The 22,483-nt window shown below is 35.6% G+C and overlaps 1 protein-coding gene across 3 annotated transcripts in view; it reads right to left on the bottom strand.

The window, feature by feature from the left end:
- HELLS (helicase, lymphoid specific) overlaps positions 1-22,483 on the bottom strand; it is a 49,839-nt gene that overhangs the window by 658 nt on the left and 26,698 nt on the right. For 2 of the 3 annotated variants that reach the window (XM_032245660.1, XM_032245658.1), the window contains 12 exons: positions 21,101-21,244; positions 17,011-17,207; positions 15,182-15,278; positions 13,400-13,561; positions 11,589-11,728; positions 11,364-11,502; positions 9,869-9,952; positions 9,662-9,781; positions 8,251-8,367; positions 6,759-6,918; positions 4,953-5,049; positions 4,798-4,874 (listed from right to left, as the gene is read on the bottom strand). In XM_032245660.1, coding sequence (XP_032101551.1) covers positions 4,798-4,874; positions 4,953-5,049; positions 6,759-6,918; positions 8,251-8,367; positions 9,662-9,781; positions 9,869-9,952; positions 11,364-11,502; positions 11,589-11,728; positions 13,400-13,561; positions 15,182-15,278; positions 17,011-17,207; positions 21,101-21,244 — 1,534 coding nt within the window. Of the gene's footprint in view, positions 1-4,797; positions 4,875-4,952; positions 5,050-6,758; positions 6,919-8,250; positions 8,368-9,661; positions 9,782-9,868; positions 9,953-11,363; positions 11,503-11,588; positions 11,729-13,399; positions 13,562-14,146; positions 14,279-15,181; positions 15,279-17,010; positions 17,208-21,100; positions 21,245-22,483 lie in introns of all 3 variants that reach the window. The other variant, XM_032245659.1, reaches the window with a different exon arrangement.

Raw genomic sequence — 22,483 nt, forward strand, 5'->3', positions numbered from 1 at the left:
GTGAGTCCTCTGTCCAAAATTATAAAACTCACAGTAATATAGGGCATGCTCTTCCTTTATTACCAGGATTTAATAGCAGCAAAAGCAAAAAGGTACACTATTCTTAATACAACAACTAGAATCAGCCTCTTGGGAGCATACAATCTAAATCATGAATTTGCTAGTCAAAATCTCTTTTGCTGAATTTAAGGTAAGATAAACAAGTTGAAGAGCTATAAACAACATGAATTTGAATCATGTTCTCAGAAATGTTTTAAAAACAGGCCCAATCATGGTTAGTTTAAAAGCTGAAGAGCAAGACACCAAAAGCTTACCTTAAGAAACATTTTTAATCAATGACAACATGTAATCTCGTAAACTCTTTATTAACATGACAGCTGTGAAATGAAATTTCTACCGATTTTAATTTGTATTATTGATTTCTAATCATTCTTGTATGTTCATGAAAGATTTCTCTCTTGGTAATAGCTTGCTCTTATATTATCCATTTTTATTATCAACTTTTATTTATTTGCATATCCTAAACACTTCCTGTTATATGTTGCAAATATTCTTTGTGGTTTGTCTGTTTACGGTGTCATGTCTTACAGTAGCCTTTCCTATTAATGTAATTAAAATATACAAAAACTGTCATATAATTTGTGATTTCTGTATTAAATGGAATTCTTTCCTAATCCCAAAATCATAAATATATATTTTAAGTTAATATTTTACCTTTAATACTGAGGTTTTGAACACATGAATTGTTAATTTATCTGAAGTTTGTAAGTACAGCGTGAGGTGAGGAGAATCTAAGTTAATTTTCCCCTATTCATTACCGTTTCCCAAGATAATCTATTGACTAATAGGAATTTCCTATCTCTGGTTTGAAATGTCATTTGTCATTTACTAGCTTTTCATGAAAGTTTGGTAGTCTTTCTAGGTTCACCATATTGTATCTCTAGTTAATTTATCATACCATGTGCTAATTCTACCATCTTGATTATGACTTCTTAATTTTTAATAAGATGTTATACCTGGTATAAAATATCTTGTTCTTCAAAATTGTCTTGGATCTTAGCCTTTTACTACTCTTTCATATAAATTTTAACAACAGGCTGTTCTATAAAAAAGTCATTTTTGGATTTTTTTTTTTTTAAAGGGACAGAGTCTCCCTCGGTCACCCAGACTGGAATGCAGTGGTGCAATCTCGGCTCACTGTAACCTCTGCCTCTCGGGTTCTGACAATTCTGCCTCACCCTCCTGAGTAGCTAGGATTACAGGTGCCCACCACCACACCCAACTAACTTTTTGTATTTAGTACAGACAAGGTTTCACCATGTTGCCCAGGCTAGTCTTGAACTCCTGAGCTCACGCAATCCACCCGCCTCTGCCTCCCAAAGTGCCGGGATTACAGGCGTGAGCCACTACACCCAGCCATGATTCTGGGATTTTAATTAGAAGAAAAATTCAAGAATGTAAGTTAGTTTTGGGGAACACTGACTTATACTTTGTAGTAACCATTCATATCCACAAATACAGATAAACCTTTATGTTTATTTAGTCTTTCAGGTAATGTCATTCAATGTTTCATAATTCTGTCCTTATATAAATGTGTTAAAAATTGTTAAACTTAACTGTAGGCATGTTACAGTTTTTTAGCTGTTGTAAAACCCTTCATTATTAAATAATTATTGCTGTTACATATATTATTAACAAGCAATCTTCTTAAATTCCATCTTAAAAGATTCTGGATTCCCTTGGACTTCCTATGAAGATAATCAAATCAGACCACCTGCAAATAAAAAGCAATTTTGATTCTTTTTTTTTTTTTTTAATCTTACGGTATTAGTTAAGACATCTTTTCTATATTGTATAATTACAGTGAAAGAGAGGGATTTTATCCTTGTTTTAGTAGTAATTTTCTATATGAATGTTCTTTATCACCAGAAGAACTTTGTTCTCCACAGCTAGTTTTAAGCATTACGGGGTCAGGCACAGGGACTCATGCCTGTAATCCCAGCACTTTGGGAGGCTGAGGCAGGAAGATCACTCGACCTCAGGAGTGTGAGACCAGCCTGGGCAACACGGCGAACCCATCTCTACAAAATAAACAAAACAAAATTAGCAGGGCTTAGTAGTCACACCTGTAGTCCCATCAACTCGGGAGGCTGAGGTGTGAGGACTGACTGAGCCCAGCAGGTTCAAGTTGCAGTGAGCCATGATCACACACCACTGCACTCCAGCCTCAATGACAAAACAGTACCTCATCTCAAACCAAAAAAATTATGAAGATGATTATAATGTTATGTCAAGTTGGGTTTTGGTCTCTAATTAGGTGATCATCTAGTTCTCCTTTTAATTAATATGAATTATATTAATATTTTCAGATGTTAAACAGTCTTACATTATATAATATTGATTTTTAATATATTTGAGATATGACCATGCTGTATTTCTCATATATCTTCCTAAACTATTTCAAAGTTAAAATTCAAATAAATATACGAATTATCCAGAATATCTAAAATGATCTTGAAAAAGAACAAAACTAGAGAAAGTATACTTCCCACAAAGCTACCTTAAGTCAGTGCAATACTGGTATAGAAATATCACAGAGATCAATGGGACAGAACTGAGAATACAGAAATAAACTCTTATATTTATGATCAAATGATTTTCATCAAGGATGACAAAGCAATCCAAAAGAAAAAGGATCATCTTTTTTTAAAAATGGATATTGACATGCAAAAAGATTAAAATTCACTGAAAATAAATCACAGACCTAAATGTAAGAGCAAAAACTATAAAACTGTTAAAAAGAAAGCATCAAGACTGGCAGCATTAGGCAAAGAGTAGTTAGAGATGACACAAAAGTCATGAGTTACTGGAAAAATTTGTTAAAACTGGAATTCAACAAAATGTAAAACTTTCGCTCTTCAGAAAATACTAAATAAGAAAATGAAGAGACAGGTCACAGAGGGGAAGAAACATTTGGAAAATGTATCTGATTAAAAAAAAAACTTCTTACCACATATATTTTAATATTATTTTGATTCAATAAGACATAGAATTGAACTTTTAAATGAATAACGTATTTGAAAATACATTATCATGACACTGTACCCAGTGCCATGCAGGTACATGTTTAACAACTGGCTCTCAAAAAAAATAAAAACCCAGGAACAATGGCTCATGTCTATAATCCCAGGTTACTCCTGAGGCTGAGGCTGGAGGGTCCTAAGAGCCTAGGAGTTTCAGGCTGCAATGAGCTATAGTTGAGCTCCTGCATTCCAGCTAGGGATACAAAGCAAGACCATTTTTTGTTAAAAACAAACACTCAGGTTTGTAGTTTTTGTCTGTATCTATAATATGAACGTTACTGCCATCACCAGTTTCAAAACATCAATGTCACAGAATACAGTTCGGAAAAGAAGAACATTATACAGTATTTCCAACATACAGATGCAACAGAAAAATAATCAATAGCCTAGACGATAGCAATACGTTGCAAAATAATTAGGAAATTATGAAATACAAAATATTATTTTTGTTTTCAAAATATTTCATGGTCATTTCTGTAGGCATCAGATCATTATTACATGGCATTCTAAAACCTGATAAATAAAACAAGCAATCTATCCTGCCTCTCCTCTATCTCAGGAAAACTGTAAGGGAAAGTTCTTGAACAACACAGTTAATAAAGGAATGACAGAAGATGAAAATCACCATTTTAGGCCGGGTGCGGTGGCTCAAGCCTGTAATCCCAGCACTTTGGGAGGCCGAGGCGGGTGGATCACGAGGTCAAGAGATCGAGACCATCCTGGTCAACATGGTGAAACCCCGTCTCTACTAAAAATACAAAAAATTAGCTGGGCATGGCGGCGCATGCCTGTAATCCCAGCTACTCAGGAGGCTGAGGCAGGAGAATTGCCTGAACCCAGGAGACGGAGGTTGCGGTGAGCCGAGATCGCGCCATTGCCTGGGTAACAAGAGTGAAACTCAGTCTCAAAAAAAAAAAAAAAAAAATCACCATTTTGAAATAATTAAATTAATAATCGTTCTAATCAACCATCATCAAGGGATGCTAAAAATCATCACATTAGGCCACACTAGGTGGCTCATGCCTGTAATCCCAGCACTTTGGGAGGTCAAGGTGGCCAGATCACCTAAGGTCAGGAGTTCGAGACCAGCCTGGCCAACATGGTAAAATGTTGGCCTCTACAAAAAATACAAAAAAATTAGCCAGGCATGGTGGTGGGCACCTGTAATCTCAGCTACTTGGCAGGTTTAGGCAGGAGAATCACTTGAACCCAGGAGGCGGAGGCTGCAGTGAGCCGAGATCATATCACTGCACTCCAGCCTGGGCAACAGAGTGACAGACCCCATCTCCAAAAAAAAGGAAAAAGGAAATCATCATGTTAAATAAAGGCTGAGAAGACACTTAATATTATCTTGATTAATTTTAGCTCACTGGAAATAAGAAACCCAGACATGATGTGCCTCCTGGTATGAGACAAAAAATATGAGAACAAAGCACTGGTATTCTTGAATAAGATAGGAACTTGAATATATTTACAAAATTGTTATTTATCAGTTTACAAAAAATATCCGAATTAAGGAAGAAGTTAAAGATAATGACATTTATCAGCAAAATGTCATTATGTCAGATTATTTGATTTTAATATTGAGAAGAAAATGGCAATGAAACAAGATTGGATACGTGGCTGAATAAATTGTACAAGGGGGTCATTATACTATTCTAATTATGTGTATATTTCAAAATTTCCATTAAAAAAGAAAAAGCATGATACTTACCAATAAGATCACTTCGATCTAACAACAATTCTAGATCTTTATCACTAATGACCTTTTCTCTTGATCCTTTTATTTCCCTATAGAAAACAAAACATTCAAGTCCATGTGAATCATTCAAAGCTACAAATTAAATCTTTCTAAAATTAAAAACTTACCTTTCATAATCTCTAGATTTTAATAATTCCATTAATTCCTTAGGATCTAGGAAATTCTTAGACAGATTTAATCCAGATTGACCACCTTTGAAATGATCTAAAAAAAAAAAAAATGAGAAATTAAAAACATTAAAATTCCTTTTAAAACTATGATACAACATACTACAAAGCAATCACAATGGCTTGCATTAAGAAGAATGGAAAAAAAACAAGTGCTGATAAGGAATAAAAGCAACTGAAACTCTCAGACTTTGCTGGGAGAAGTGGAAAATACTATGTCCACTTTGGAAAAGGTTAGTAGTTTCCAGTAATTAAACAGGCACCCTCCCAAAGGCGACCAAGGACAAAAAAATGCATTATGTCTACAGTCTTGTACAGGGACAGCTTATTCATAATAATCAGAATCTGGAAATAATTTAAATGCAGACTGACAGGAGAATGGAAAAACAAACTATTCACCAATTAAAAAAAAAATTCTACAAGAAACAACATAGATGACTGAAAAAAATAAATTCAACGAAGTACCTAACAAGGAAAAAACTCATCAATTTGACAAAAATCAGAATACTGGACGCTTTCTAGTGATGGTAACAGGAGCACAGGAATAACTGGAAAGGGTGAAAAAAGAAAATTTCTTGGATGATGAAAATGCTACCTTGAACTGGATGACAGTTACCTGAGTATATACACCTGGTCAAAATTCATTAAACTGTACATTTAAGATCTGTGCATTTAACTATATGTATATAATACCTCAACTAAAAAATGTCAACATTTCAAAAAATGCCTTCAAAATTTTCTACTAAATTAATCTACCAAAAAACTAAAAATAGGGCTGAGCACAGTGGTTCACACCTATAATCTCAACATTTAGAGAGGCTGAGGCAGGAAGATCGTTTGACTCCAGGTATTCAAAAGCAACCTGGGTAAAACAGTGAAATAATCTCTTAAAAAAAAATTATGATTTTTTCCCCTCTAATTCCAATTATAATTTAAATGTTTCGTCAAGTCAAATTAATTTTGTCTAAACCTTAATCCACTCTTCCCTGAAAACCCAGAAAAAGCATTTGTAAGTGGAAAATGAGCATAAAATAAATTGTTAGTTACTTCCACATTATTTTTCACATTAATATTATCATGTTCTGTTTCTCTAGGCTTTATGATTTACATAAATGATTTTCAATTTTTCTTCATGTAGCTATCAAGCCATTCACTCAAGCAAAATTTTATGTTGAATGGATAGAAGTAGAACTTCTCTAAGGAATCTCAGGGAACAAAACATAAAACCTCACCCCACCTCCTCAGAATGTTTTCTAGATTAAAAAGCATTATTGAGATCAATCTGGGTATAAGGAAAAGAAAAAGGGGGAAAAAAGTGTCCCAAACTATGAAAAAGGCATTCTGCAGTGAAATAGTCTATAAAATACTGGATTCAATAAATAAATTGATTTTAATGGCACTACTTAAATACACTATTAATATTTTAATATTATATTTAATATATGGAACTTGCAAAATATTTATCTTAAACCTTTTGGCAGACCAATGTCTTATCAGGAACAGGTAATTATCCTTGACCCCTTTTCTCTGCCCATCTGCGCTTCATCTACATACACAGTAACATTCTTTCTTTTATGTCTATGGTGACTAGGTTAGGTTATTAGAAGTTCCAAATTCTCCACTGCTTATTTAAATCCTGTCATATCAGATTGTAACATGTTATAAAGAAAATAAAAACAAATTTAAAAAATCCACAACACACAATGCACAATTTAAACAATAAAGTACTATATAAGTGTTATTTACTTTTATGGATGATCAACTTTTCCAGTTTCCTTTTAGCAGCTGCTCTTTCCACAATTTTCTGATCAATAGTATTTGCTGTAACAAGGCGATAAACAACAACTGGCTTTGTCTGACCAATTCTATGACATCTATCCTGGGCCTGGAGATCCGACTGGGGGTTCTTAAAGTTAAAAAGAAAAATAAAATTTAATGGCATTAGGTTAAAATTAACATAAATATATAACGTGTGGATAAAGCTAACATGAATGATCCAGTCAAGAACTTTTAAAAAGTGGTGTCTTAAACTTCCAGAGTGGCTTCATAGATAAAATTATCATTCCAGAGATCCGTGACAACCATAACAAAGAAGTTTAAATACCCAAAGAAAACATTTCAGGCTGGGCACGGTGACTCACTCCTACAACCTCAGCATTTTGGAAGGCCAAGGCAGGAAGATCATGTGAGCATCAAAGCTCAAGATCAGCCTGGGCAAAACAGTGAGACATGGTCTCCCTAATTTTTACATTTTTTGTGGGTATGGCAGCACACACCCATAGACTCAACTACTCAAGAGGATGAGGTGGCAGGATCACTTGAATCCAAAAGGTCAAGACTAGTAAGCTGTAATGGTGCCACTGCAGTCAAGCCTGAGTGACAAAGTTAAGACCCTGTCTCAAAAAAAAAAAAAGTGAAGTTTTTACACGTAGAAAACTTTATGAAGAAATAACTCTTGGGCCGGGCGCGGTGGCTCAAGCCTGTAATCCCAGCACTTTGGGAGGCCGAGGTGGGTGGATCACGAGGTCAAGAGATCGAGACCATCCTGGTCAGCATGGTGAAACCCCGTCTCTACTAAAAATACAAAAAATTAGCTGGGCATGGTGGTGCGTGCCTGTAATCCCAGCTACTCAGGAGGCTGAGGCAGGAGAATTGCCTGAACCCAGGAGGCGGAGGTTGCGGTGAGCCGAGATCGCGCCATTGCACTCCAGCCTGGGTAACAAGAGCGAAACTCTGTCTCAAAAAAAAAAAAAAAAAAAAGAAATAACTCTTAGCTGAAAATGGGTATCTTTTCAAAATAGATAAATACATTTGCAATGTGTACAATTAAAGATCAAAAATACAGAATGGCCAGGTGTGGTGGCTCACACCTATAATCCCAGCCCTTTGGGAGGCCAAGGTGGGTGGATCACCTGAGGTCAGGCGTTCGAGACTAGCCTGGCCAACATGGCGAAACCCCATCTCCACTGAAAATACAAAAATTACAAAACAAAAAAAAAAAAAATATATATATATATATATATATATATATACACATGATGGCACGCACCTATAGTCCCAGCTACTTGGGAAGCTGAGAAAGAGAATGAATCACTTGAGCCTGTGAGGTGAAGGTTACAGTAAGCCAAGATCGTGCCACTGCACTCCAGCCTGGGCAAAAGAGCGACACTCTGTCTCAAAAAAAAAAAAAAAAAAAATTCAAAATGGAAATACAATCAGTATATTGCTTCCAACTTACCCAATCACTATCATAAATGATAACTGTATCTGCTGCAGTCAGATTAATGCCCAGGCCACCAGCTCGTGTACTCACTAAGAAGATAAACACCTCTAGATCTGTGTTAAAGCTGTGCATCTAAATGTAAAAAGGATAAAAACACAACAAATTAAAAGAAATTAACCAACAAGACTGAAGGAGAAAAATGTTTTCGATTACAACTATTAATGACTTAACTAAAGGAGGCCAAACAAATCATTCAGATCTATAAAACAATCATGTTAACTAACAAAACCTGTGCTCATGTTACCTTTATCGTCCAAGCACCTACATTATTAAAGAGATCTTAATTTTGTTAAAAACCATGTGTCACAACGTTTAAATAAGAAAAGCTAGTATCAAAAAATGATGAAAAATTAGTAGCTGGTGCCTAATACACGGGGTGAGTGGAAAGGGTGAATTGACTAGAGCGGGGCATAGGAAATTTTCTGGGCTGATGGTAACATTCTATATCTTAATAGGGGTTGGGGACAAATTGACATATGGAAAGATTCAGCAAATGTATACTTCATTTGCTTCAGGAGATATAAAATTTACCCTAAAAGATAAAATATGCTAAAGTTGTTACAAAAAAGGGTAGTATTACCTATAATTTATTTGAAAATGCATCAAAAAAATGGGATGAAATGTTGAAAGGATACAGTGAGGCTACTATTACAGGAATGTGTTTTTAAAAAGGTACAGTCAAGGCCAGGCAGTGGCGCATGCCTGTAATCCCAGCACTTTGGGAGGCGGAGGGGGGAGATCACCTGAGGTCAACAGTTCAAGACTAGCCTAACCAATATGGTGAAACCCAGTCTCTTCTAAAAAAATACAAAAATTAGCCAGGAGTGGTGGCATGTGCCTGTAATCCCAGCTACTTGAGAGGTTCGGGCAAGAAAATCACTTGAACCTGGGAAGCAGAGGTTGCAGTGAGCCAAGATTGTGCCATTCTGCACTCTGGCCTAGGTGACAGAGCGAGACTCTGTCTCAAAAAAAAAAGAGGGAACAGTCAAGTGTTAGCAGCAGAACTGTAGGTGGATTTACAGTTGCTTACTGTAAATTTTTTTTTTCAACTATGCCACATATTTGTTATTTTCATAATAGAAAGTTGGGGACAGATCAAAAAGTTAGACAAAAAATTTCCTATCCCAATTTTCTTACAGTGATGGTTAAGTAGGATATCATTAATAAGATTGTGCCAGAAGATAAATAGATTTGAGAATCAAAACTTAAGATTTCTTAGTACTAATCCAAAATGTTTTTGATAAAACCACAGGGTTTCTGGTCATTTCTATCTTTTTAACAATTTGTGGGTCTATTTAGAATATTACTTCAGAAATCAAGATAGAAGTTATTAAAGAATAGCTTGGTATGTATGACATAAACTTACATTTCTTTCTCTCTCTGAATAAGACATGGACCCATCAAGCCTGCTAAAGTTGAAATTTCTAAGATGGCAGTAATCCATCAAAATGTCCAACATGCTTGTCATTTGTGAAAAAAGTAGCACCTGAAATTTAAATATATCTTAGTATCTATAATGATTATTAAAAAAAAAAAAAAATGAGCAATCCAAAATTCCAATCAAAAGTACCACCTTGTGACCTCTTTTTTTTAGTTCTGGCAGCATTCGATCCAAAATTAAGAATTTCCCAGAATTTGTTACCAATTCTTCATCGATCTTAAAAATGAGCAAAGAAAGAAAAACAGAGAAACTGTCATTTGCTTTGTCAAAACAAAAGCCATTTGAGTAGTTTAATTTTCAACAGCAAGTCATATTAAAAAAAAAAAGTAAAAACTGATCTGTTATTCAGTCTTTATAAATCAAAGACAGTTATTTCTCAAAGAAAGACATACTCTAGAATGTAAAACCAGCAATTTCACAAAAACAAAATTAAGTACAAATATAACTTTGATCTAACCTCAACATACCTCTCTCAAAGTCGTTGTGAAAGAGAACAATTAAGTTCAATCTTACTGAGTACATATTCAGGTTTATTCTTTATAATTGAGTAATTTCCAACTAAACATACATGAAAACTGCTGCTAGAATTCTTGCCAAAAATTAAGAGAAAACACAGGAGCTGCTAAGTAATCTAAATATTGTGGATAAAGACTTTTTCACCGTCCGGTGAAATTACCTCATCAGAGATCTACTTTCATTTGCACAGCAAAATTTTTTCTTCTTTCTTACTCTAATAAAGATGTAGAGCAGTGGTTCTCAAATGGGGACAATTTTACCCTCCACCTATCCCCAGGATATATTTGGCAGTGGCAGCAAAATTTTTAGTTGTCACAACTGAGGTTAGTGGATACTACTGACATCTAGTGGGTAGAAGACAGGGATGCTGCTAAATGTTCTAAGTGCACAGGATATTACCTAAGAAAGAATTATCTGACCCAAAATGTCAATATTGCCAGGACTGGAAAAGCCTACTGTAAACTACTTTGAAACAAGGGTTATAGAGGGTTACTGAGAATTGATTTATTTTAATATTATCCTATCTTTCCAACTACTACCCAAGAAAGCAACTTCATTTACTTAATTTGAAAACCTCCAAATCAAAACTGGTTTTCTTCCATGAAGATCTGTTGATCATCAAGCAATGAGCAACCAGGCTGATTCTGATAAGCCAAATATTAATGATAGAAGAAACAGTAAAAAGACCACTCTCTCTAAAATACAGCAAGTAAATATGCAGAATACAAATCAACTACTTTACTAAATTAAGAATTCTTAGCTGTTCACATGAAACAGGCTGAGGCAGGATTGCCTAAGAAACCAGGAATTTGAGACCAGCCTAAGAAACATGGCAAGACCCTGTCTCTATAAATAATTTAAAAATTTAAAAAACTAGTTGCTCATAGAAAGTCACCATTGTTGCTCACATAAAGTAACCATTATTCTAACCCCGATAAGGTTCTCTGAAATTTCGGGGAGAGGACTGTCTCAGCTTACTGAAGTATTACAATTTTCCTGACAAATAGCACCATATTTATTTCTAATAATGATAATCAAAACAAAATAACACTTTCCACCAATATAAAAGCTATAGAAATCAAACAGTAAATTAATACTAAAGAGTACTCACCTTAAACTCTTGTGTAACAGGGTCTATAGGATACTCAATCAAATATGGATGATTACAACATTTGCGAAGTAGCATCATTATATTCTGCAGCTTCAGATTAACTTCAGATTCTACAGGGATATTCACTTCCACAACAGTTCTACCAAAACAAATAATGCATATATATGAGATACGCAAAAGATGACCACAGTTTAAAGAATACTTAATTCATTTTCAAATTCAAACCTTTCTCGGTCCACCTCTGGCTGTATTTGACTCATCAATTTTTCCAATTCATTAGGGAAATCATCTATTTTGCTGTAATTTATTGATTTTCTAGTTCGCCGTTTTGGTCGACCAGTAGGACTTAACTCAACTGTTTCTTTCTAAAAGGGAACCAATTAAAGGAAAGTCAGTTTATAAAGCTATTTCCTTAGGGTCTAAATATAAACAAAATTTAAGGCATACTTTTATGTACATAATGGCTAGAAATTCAAATGTTGTAGGAAATTTGTTTAATTTTACGATGGATGACAGTATCTGAAAGAGCAAGTGCCTTCATATCTCAATAGAGAAAAATAAAGGGTATATAAAACTACTTTGAACTTACACAAAAGGATTTAACGCCTTAAAGATGAAATATGGAAAACAGCCGGGCGAGGTGGCTCATGCCTGTAATCCTAGCACTTTGGGAAACCGAGGCGGGTGGATCACGAGGTCAGGAGTTCAAGACCAGCCTGGCCAAGATATTGAAACCCCGTCTCTACTAAAAATACAAAAATTAGCTGGGTGCAGTGGCACGCGCCTGTAATCCCAGCTACTCAGGAGGCTGAGGCAAGAGAATCGCTTGAGCCTGGGAGGCGGAGGTTGCAGTGAGCCAAGATTGCGCCATTGCACTTCAGCCTGGGTGATAGAGTGAGACTCCATCTCAATTAAAAAAAAAAAAAAAAAAAAGGTGAAATATGGATCCAGAAATGTGCACTACAGAAGGTATTTCTTTAGACTGGTTTAACACTACATGGAATTGGTGATTAACAGACAAGTACTGTAAATTTGTAAATAAAAAGCTAGACCCTTCCTTAAATTTTAATAATAAAAAGGAGAAGAGAGTCTGGTGGTCCTATTTTTTAAAAATGCATGATGATAAATATTTTTAGAAGAAAATATATATGTCCATAGTGTACAATAAAAAAACTAGACAGTTAAACAAAACTTACGGGTTTCCTTCAGTTACATGATAATAACATCCCACCTCTGTCTCTTATAATATGGTGAGTAATGAATAATAATAATCACATTGATTATTAATCCTTTTGGTTATCAATAACCTTCCATAAGGAAACTACAGGTTGAATGTCCCTAACAAGAAAATAAAAATGCTCCAATGAGCATTTCCTTTTAGTGTCATATCGGCACTCAAAAAGTTTCTAATTTTGTAGCAATTCAAATTTCGGATGCTCAACCTGTACATTTGGAGATCAGCCTAGTTGCCAAGTCCTTACTACAGGGATTCTCAAATAACTGTGTGTTTGTTAAAAATGCTTTTCCAAGTTTATCCCGAGAAACCATGATTAATCTGTAAAGAAATCTAAATTTTTAATAAGCATTCCAGATGACTGTAAAGCAATTAATACATGGATTATCACTTAAATTTTAGCAGGACTGTAGATACTAGGAAACAACTTTTGCCATTAGCCTTATACCTTAAACCCCAGTTAGAAATTCATCCAGGTCCTGAAAACGAACAAGGGACCATTAAAACTGGTATCTAGGCCAGGCGCAATTGCTAACACCTGTAATCCCAGTACTTTGTAAGGCCAAGGTGGGCGGACTGCTTGAGCCCAGGAGTCTGAGACCAACCTGGGCAACATGGCAAAACCCCAGTCTCTACCAAAAAAATACAAAATATTTAGCCAGGCAGGTAAAGGCTGCAGTGAGCAGTGATTGTGCCATTGCACTCCAGCCAGGGCAACAGAGCTAGATCTTGCCTCAAAAAAAAAAAAAGAAATTTTATATGTCAAGTTTCATTTACAGTACATTTCAAATCCATGCTATACCTCACTGGATCCAAACATGTTTGCAATTGTACGGTTCACAATGGCTGTATAAAAGATCTCTTGTTTCTTTGAAAGTGGCGCATAAACAACTACTTCTCGTTTAGGAGGAACTTCAAGAGCAACATCAGACTTTAGTCTTCTCAATAAGAAAGGTGTTAAAATCTAAAATTAAAACACAAACAGAAAAATACGAGTATTATACATTCTTATTTTTTCAGAAAATACTGTCCCCACATACTTGTTTATCTTATCTTTTGACTTCCTATATAAATACTATTAAATCTCAAAAGGTGAAATTAAAATATCTTCTTGAAATCCTCCCAGATCAGACCACCAAATGATAAATTCACAGTATTTGTCCACAGCATTTCAGAATTTACTATTCTTTTAAAAACTCTTAAGAATCTATCTCAAATAAGTTTAAAAGTAAAAATATAAAGGTAGTATTTGTATTTCTTAGGGCTTAGTTTTAGTTATAGTCCACCACTTTTAGAAAGAGGTTTTATCAGCACCATTCAAAAGGGAAAAAAATAAAAATAAATACAAATTTTGAATTTTTTTTTTTTAATGAGTACAAAAAAATAGAAATAATGAGTAAGACCTAGTATTTGGTCGCACAACAAGGTTGACTACAGTCAATAATTTAACTTTTACATTTTAAAATATCAAGAAGAGTATAACAAACATCTCAATTCAGAAATAATCATCCTTTTTAATCTCTGCAGCACACTGTAAAGGACTTCTAACCTTAAAATTGGTATGAAGCTTGAGTAGTATTTTCATATGGATGTATGTTATATATAAATCCTTTCTGAAGGCCAATTTGCCTTCAAAAGAGTTCTCATCTCTAAACTCTGACATATATCTTAGAATTCTTTTCTAAGGAAATAGCAGAAATGGGCAAAAATGTAGTTTTAAGTATATATACTTTAATCTTGTTTATATTGTAGAAAAGTTTGAAAAGAGGAAGAGCTAATTAACTATAGTAGAACAGGACAATGGGATAATAAGCAGCCATTAAAAACCACTGATTTAAATCTACAAGTAGTAAAAGGAAAATAATTTCCTAATAATTGTTCAAAAGACTATTTTAAGGTGCAATTTTATTTTTAAAACCTTTTTCTTCATAAAATACAGAAAAAACACACGTGTTATACAAAGACAGAAAAGGGACTGGATTGTCATAAAACACAACATAATCATTCCATATACACTGCTAGGAAGTATTTGAAGAGGAAGTGCTATTTCTACTTTTCACTTCTCTACTGCTTCACATTTTTCTCATGAGCAAGTATCTTTAATATCAGAAAAAAACTATAAAGGCTTTGAACAGAATTGCTAAACCACAACTGAAAGTTTTTCAGGCTTACATGACTAGATGACCTTTGAAAGATGATGTTTCTCTAAATTAAAGATAGGTAGGATGGGGTAGGAACTACAGGAAACAATAAAAATAGCAGGCACGCAAGGATGTAAATTATAAGTATTATTGGCAAACACTGCATAAAAACCACATTTTTGTTTTTTGGTTGACAAACATATCAGTAACCATTAGGGGTAAAATGAGTACACTATCTGAAAAGGACCAAACTTAAGTAAGCACTTGAGTTTTGTCATAAAACCATGTAACCTCTCGGGGAAGAAAGGACAAAGAAGTAATTTAAATGTAGGAGGACTTTCGTTTTTCAAATCTCTACTACAAAGGGTTAGACAGGTGATCTCCAGAGTTCCTTTTATACTCTATAGAGCTTATAGTAAACAGAATAAGAAAACATGGAAAACCTGGTGCAGCATATGCAATACGTTCTGTTCTCTTTCTTTAGCAATAATATCTTCAGCAGTTTCAGAAAGACTGGTGATGTCAAACCAAGACTCAAAGCTGGAAGAGAAAAATGTTTAAGTTAACCAATCACATAAATTCAATTACGTCAACATGACACATGATTTATCATTTACACTAATAATCTGTGATACTGAAACGTGGTATTTTTGCACCTTATCTTTTAGGTGCAATTTTTTAAAGTTATAATGAAAAATAACACATTCAAACAACAAAGATAAAGTGATTGTATTTTTTGAACCAACAATCAAGAACTGTGAGCTTAAAGGGAACGCTTTTCTGATTTATAGATTAACAATAGTACAGTAGTATAAAAATCAAATAAGATTAAAGTACACATTTATAATTTTACATTACAAAAGTGAGAACTCTCTCTGAAAAAAAAGTCATACGATTTTTCTCAATCAGTATTAAGTATGGCCCACTAAAATAAATGTTTTAAAATTCAACATATACATAACTCGACAATAATTTTTTTTTTTTTTTTTGAGACGGAGTTTCACTCATGTTACCCAGGCTGGAGTGCAATGGCGCGATCTCGGCTCACCGCAACCTCCGCCTCCTGGGTTCAGGCAATTCTCCTGCCTCAGCCTCCTGAGTAGCTGGGATTACAGGCACGCTCCACCATGCCCAGCTAATTTTTTATATTTTTAGTAGAGACGGGGTTTCACCATGTTGACCAGGATGGTCTCGATCTCTTGACCTCGTGATCCACCCGCCTCGGCCTCCCAAAGTGCTGGGATTACAGGCTTGATCCACCGGACAATAATATTATACATGCTTATTCCTTCCCAATGTTAAAAATGTATATATTTTAATGAGTAATTATGTACGAGCATGCAGATTAATAACATATAGTGGATAACATTATAACCAATTGTGGAAAATATTAGTAACATTTATGCAGTAGACCAGATGTTCCCAAACTTGGATCACCAAAGCGTGTTCAAAAAATTCAGATTCTCAACTCCCACCTCGATACTGTAACTCAGAATGTCTGCACAGGACCTGGAATTCTTGTCCTTCAATAAAAGTGCCCAGAGTCACAATAAAGTAGCCTGGCTTGAGGCCACCATTTGGTAACCAGATTTGAAATAAATTCCCAAAATTAAAAATTATTTTTCCACATCCAATTAGCTTACTTCCTTCATTGATGACAAGTATAAATTACTTTTTTTTGCCCAGGTTATTATATTTCCGTTGTATTCAGTTTTAAATTATGTTAACATTATCTCCTCCTCCATTCTGAAGCTACTAATTGCTTTCTGAAACTGTTTTTATTTCTGGTTTTATTATATAAGCTAAGATTCAAACATAGTTTCCAGAATTGAAACACTATGTTGACATTGGGAGATCTTTGTTTTAACTTTGGTTCTGGTGCTAACTAATTGGTCTTATCTTGTAACAACTTCACACCTCAGTTTTCTTTTATGTGAGATAGAAAATAATTTAACAACTCTATTGTCCCTGGTTGTTTCATAAGGATATAAGAAAAATGCATCTTAAAATACACATAAAAGAACCTTGTTATGAAAATATTATCTTTAAGTAGCACTCAATAATCCTCCTTTAATCAATGAAAATAAGTTTTAAATAATCTTTTCTTAATCTGCTCTCACATAATTTGTGGCAGAAGTGGAACATACAATATACACCACAAAGAACTTGTCAAATTACTGGCATTTTAATTCAGCGACTGAAAAGAAACTAATTTTAACTAAGAGCACAGATTTCTGAGGTTAAATCATTATTAAATATCTGGCTTACCCACCTTTTCAAGTCATCAAATACATCTGGCAACAAAAAGTTTAGCAATGACCAAAGTTCTGATAAATTGTTTTGCAAGGGAGTACCAGTCAAAAGAAGTTTGTTATCAGCATTGAATCGTTTTAACTCCCTGATTAGACGGCACTTCATATTCTTAATCCTGTGTCCTTCATCTACTATTAAGTATTTCCAATAGCAATGCTAGAAAAAGAATTGAGGAAAAAAATGTTTAAACAATTATCTCACAATTTTTCTAACAAGAATTCTAAAAGTAAAACCGCTATTATGAGAAATGGCTGTTGAATTTTATCAAATGTATTTCAGTAACTACTGACTACTGAGATGATCATGTTTTTATTTGATCCACTTATGAGGATTCCTAAAACTGACAGATAATTATGTTCCTGGAAGAGCCCTACTTCAATATGCAATAAAGTTTGAACTCCACCTATTCTGAATTTAAGATTTCCCCATTCACACCTTAGTCAATGCAGTCATAGCTTTCATTTCTAATGTCTTCCCACTTTTTATATTAATGTTACACTAGACTACCAAAAAGTGAGACCTTTTATTAGTTTCATATGCTCTGAAACATGAAATGGTACTAAAATTTTCCCTTCTTTAAGCAATTTATATTTTCACAGAAAGTCATCTACTTCCATAAAGTTGTCATGAAAATTTAACTTTCTCATTTTAATATCTGTGATTTCTAATGTATCTTAATCAGGAAAATTTATAATAAATTATGAAAGTGAATGACTTTCTGTGAAAATATAAATTTATTACAATAAATTGTAATAAATATTTCTGTATTTTAATAAATTATTTAATAAATTAACATACAGAACTATTTCTGGAAATGTAAATACCAAGCTGAAAAATATAAGTATACTTGAATAATGGGACTGACAAATTGACAAGAGTACAGAGAATGTTTTGCATTTTACTTTATATATCCCAACAGAATGAAAAAAATGTATAATATTATATCTTCTTTATTAAAATAACTAGAAAGGGATTTATTTTCCTGGTAATATGGTAAACCAGAAAACCTGAATTATCTTTCACTGTTAAGACACCTATCTAAAAAATACCAGATAAAAATATAAAATATCCTTGGCCGGGCACAGTGGCTCATGCCTGTAATTCCAACACTTTGGGAGGCCAAGGCAGCCAGATTACCTGAAGTCAGGAGTTTGAGACCAGCCCGGCCAATACAGTGAAACCCTGTCTCTACTAAAAATACAAAAATTAGCTGGGTGTGGCGACACACGCCTGTTATCCCAGCTACTCAGGAGGCTGAGGCAGGAGAATCACTTGAGCCCGGGAGACGGAGGTTGCAGTGAGCCAAGATCATGCCACTGCACTCTAGGCTGGCTGACAAAACGAGACTGTCTAAAAAAGAAAATACACACACACACACACACACGTTTATATCCTTTTATAGTAGGTAGATGAGAGAAAAGAAAACAAGGAAACAAATGATGAGGAAACTGAAAACAAAATTAGCAAATGAACTCAGTTACTTTGGCTTGCACTCAGCAACAAGGGCCCTAGAACCTCACACTCCCATTACGACCAAAAGCTAAGACCCTTGAAATGATAACACAAGCTCAGTGAAATGGGAAACTTGGAAGTTTCTAGCCACTGGCAAATGAAATGAACAAGAAAGCTACTATTTCATTACAGGATGGGTAGGGAAAACAAATTAGAAGGGTCTTCGTGTTATTTTGCTGAGTAGAAAACACAAGTTGCAAGAGTGAATGCAGGCTGGGAGCAGTGGCTCACACCTGTACTCCCAGCACTTTGGGATGCTTAGGCAGGTGGATGGCTTGAGCTCATGAGTTTGACGCCGTATCTCTACAGAAAATACGAAAATTAGTCAGGTGTGGTGATGCATGCCTATAGTCCGGGCTACTCAGGAGACTGAGGTGGGAGGATCACTTGAGCCAGAGGTTTAATCTACAGTGAGCTGAGATCGTGCCACAGAATTTCAGCCTGGGTGACAAAGTTAGACCCTGTCTTGGGAGGGAGCAGGGTAGTGAATGTATAGTATGATCATATGTGTAAATTATATACATGTTAGCTGTAGTTATTTACTGTAAAAGTAGTTCTCAGGTAGAATTACAGGTGCTTTTACATCTTCCTGTACACTACCCTTTGTTAAAAAAAAAAGAAAAAGAAAAAATCGGTATATATTACTTTCATTGTAAAGAAAATATGGAGTCCCCAACCCCTAGGCCACAGACCCGTAGGGGTTCATGACCTGTTAGGAACCAGGCCACATAGCAGGCTGTTAGTGACGGAAGCTTCATCTGGATTTACAGCAGCTCCCCACTGCTCCAATTAAGGCCTGAGCTCCTCCTCCTGTCAGATCAGGAGGCAACAGATTCTCACAGAAGCATGAACCCTACTGTGAACTGCACATCCAAGGGATCTAGGTTGTGTGCCCGTTATAAAATCTAATTTCTGATGATTTGTCACTGTCTCCCATCATCCCTAGATGGAAAACAAGCTCAGGGCTCCCACTGATTCTACACTATGGTGAATTGTATAATTATTATAATTATAATCTCGCTTGGTTGCCCAGGTTGTAGTACAGTGGTGTGATCTCAGCTCACTGCAACGTTCACCTTCCAGGTTCAAGCAAGTCTTCTGTTCTAGCCTTCTGAGGAGCTGGGATTACAGGAACATGCCACCATGCCTGGCTAATTTTTATGTATTTTCTAGAGACGGGGTTTCACCATATTGGCTAGGCTGGTCTCAAACTTCTGACCTTAAATGATCTGAACGCCTCGGCCTCCCAAACTGCTAGGATTACAGGTGTGAGCCACTATGCACAGCCCTTTTATTTCATTATATATTATTACAATTTTATACTAAGAATAAAGTACACAATAATTGTAATGCACTTCAATCATCCCAAAACCATCCCCATGGTCCATGGAAAACTTGTCTTCCACAAAACCAGTTACTGGTTTTTTTTTGAGACAGAGTCTCTCTGTAGCCCAGACTGGAGTGCAGCAGCACAATCTCAGCTCACTGCAACCTCCACCTCCCGGGTTCAAGGAATCCTTATGCCTCAGCAGGGAGCTGGGATTACAGACGTACACCACGACATCCAGCTAATTTTTACATTTTTAATAGAGACAGAGTTTCGCCATATTGGCCAGGCTGGTCTGGAATTCAAGGGATCTGCCTGTCTCAGCCTCCCAAAGTACTGGAATTACCAGCATGAGCCTCCATGCCCCGCCTGGAGTTTACATTCATAAACTTTGCTAAACTCCTGAGCTAAGACTTCCGCAAATCATATTCCAAAGTTTTACCAGCACACATGCAAAACCTGACAATACTGGTCATAATTACACAAGCCATAATTATTCCATTTATGACTTATGTGTTTTGAGATTTTATACTGAAACCATTAAGTACTTTCCTATCTCCCAACAAGCAAGACAAACCTAAGGGGACTACACTAAGCAGTGTTCTCACACGGTCAGAGAAAGGAAAAACAAAGCAGTAAAGAGAAAAATGAATGAGGTTGAGCAGGAAGGAAGAAGCTCAAAACACCAATAAATGAATTAACAGAAGGCACAAAAGAAGAAAGGTCAATTTTCCAATTGTTACGCTAACTGGACAATTAATAAGTAAATAGCTAGAACATCAGGAAAAACAGAAATGAAAATTTTACCAAAAGTCCAATAAGATAGTCTAAAAGCAACTTGTCTTCAAATACTCTTATTTGATTAAAATACAAAGGATAGGTAAATTCCATATATTCAAAGAACCTGTCACAAATATATCTGTAATATCTTCAGAGATTAGGTCTATTTCTGGATGATTCTAAGATATTAAAATGGTATTATAGCCATAGGTTAAACTGCCATAAGCTTTAATTATATTGTTACAAACGACACTCTTCATCCCAATCACTCTGTTAATATAAGCTTGCAGGTTTGACAGGCATATATGCTCAATAGAATCTATTCCTTCAACAACAAAAAAATTAAACAAATGCTTCCGAATGGTAAGAAAGCAGTATAAATTAAGAAAAACATGCTTTATATATTACAAAGAAACCAGACCATTTGTACCTGTAATGCATTTCTGTCTCTCATGGCTATTTCAAATGATGTAACCACCACAGGATGAATCTGCAGAGTCCCTTGCCGTTTGTGAATATTCCTTACCAATTTTTGACGTTCCTCCTGGGTTCCATGATATAACATAGTAGGGATCTGGAAAATTGTATATGGATTTATAACAAACTTAAGAAGGAAACATAAATATCGATTATTTGGAACATAGGAATCATTCTGAGAAAATTTTTTAAAATTTTAGTTCTATTTTTCTATAACAAAATAAGCCAAGTAATTCTAACAAATCATTGAATTACTACAGAAAAAACTAAAAAAAAAAAAAAAAAGTCAGGCCTATCACAATGGCTCACACCTGTCATCCCAGCACTTTGGAAAGCCAAGGCAGGCAAATCTATAAAGTCCAGGAGTAGTTCAAGATCAACCTGGGCAACATGGAGAAATCTCATTTCTATAAAAAATACAAAAACTAGCTGGGTGTGATGATACGCAACTGTAGTGCCAGCTACTCACCCAGTGGGGTGAGGTGAGAGTTCACATGAGCTACTCAGGGGTGTGAGAAGGCAGGCTCGTATGAACCTGGGAGGTAAAGGCCACAATGAGCCAGAATGGCACCACTGCCCTCCACTCTGGGTGACAGAGAAACATCCTGTCTTTAAAAAATATATAGCCAGAAAAACAAATATACGGGCTGGGCAGGATGGCTCATGCCTGTAATCCTAGCACTTTGGGAAACCAAGGTGGGGAGGGCGAATCAGTTGAGGTGACGAGTTCGAGGCCAGCCTGACCAACATGAAGAAACCCCATCTCTATTAAAAACTACAAAATTAGTCGGGTGTGGTGGTGCACACCTGTAACCCCAGCTACTTGGGAGGCTGAGGCAGAAGAATTGCTTGAACTTGGGAAGCAGAGGCTGCAATGAGCTGAGACCGTGCCACTGCACTCCATCCTGGTGAGAGAGCAAGAAACCATCTCAAAAAATAATAATGATATATAAAATGAGACAGACAGTGACGCTACTTCTAGAATATATATATTTCTCATGAGGCAAAAATGCGCAGAAGGGCTGGGCACTAGGGGCACAGTGGCTCACACCTATAATCCCAGCATTTTGGGAGGCCAAGGTGGGCGAATATCTTCAGGCCAGAAGTTCAAGACCAGCTGGCCAACATGACAAGGCCCCGTCTCTACTAAAAATACAAAATTAGCTCGGCACAGTGGCACATGCTTGTAGTCCCAGCTACTCAGGTGGCTGGCACACAAGAATTGCTTCAACATGGGAGGCAGAGGTTTCAGTGAACCAAGATTACACCACTGCCCTCCAGCCTGGGCAACAGAGACTCCATTTCAAAAAAAAAAAAGAAAAAAATTGCAGACGAC

The sequence above is a fragment of the Sapajus apella genome, unplaced genomic scaffold (genome assembly GCF_009761245.1).
Source record: "Sapajus apella isolate SASKATOON/1434 unplaced genomic scaffold, GSC_monkey_1.0 scaffold58, whole genome shotgun sequence".
NCBI lineage: Eukaryota > Metazoa > Chordata > Mammalia > Primates > Cebidae > Sapajus > Sapajus apella.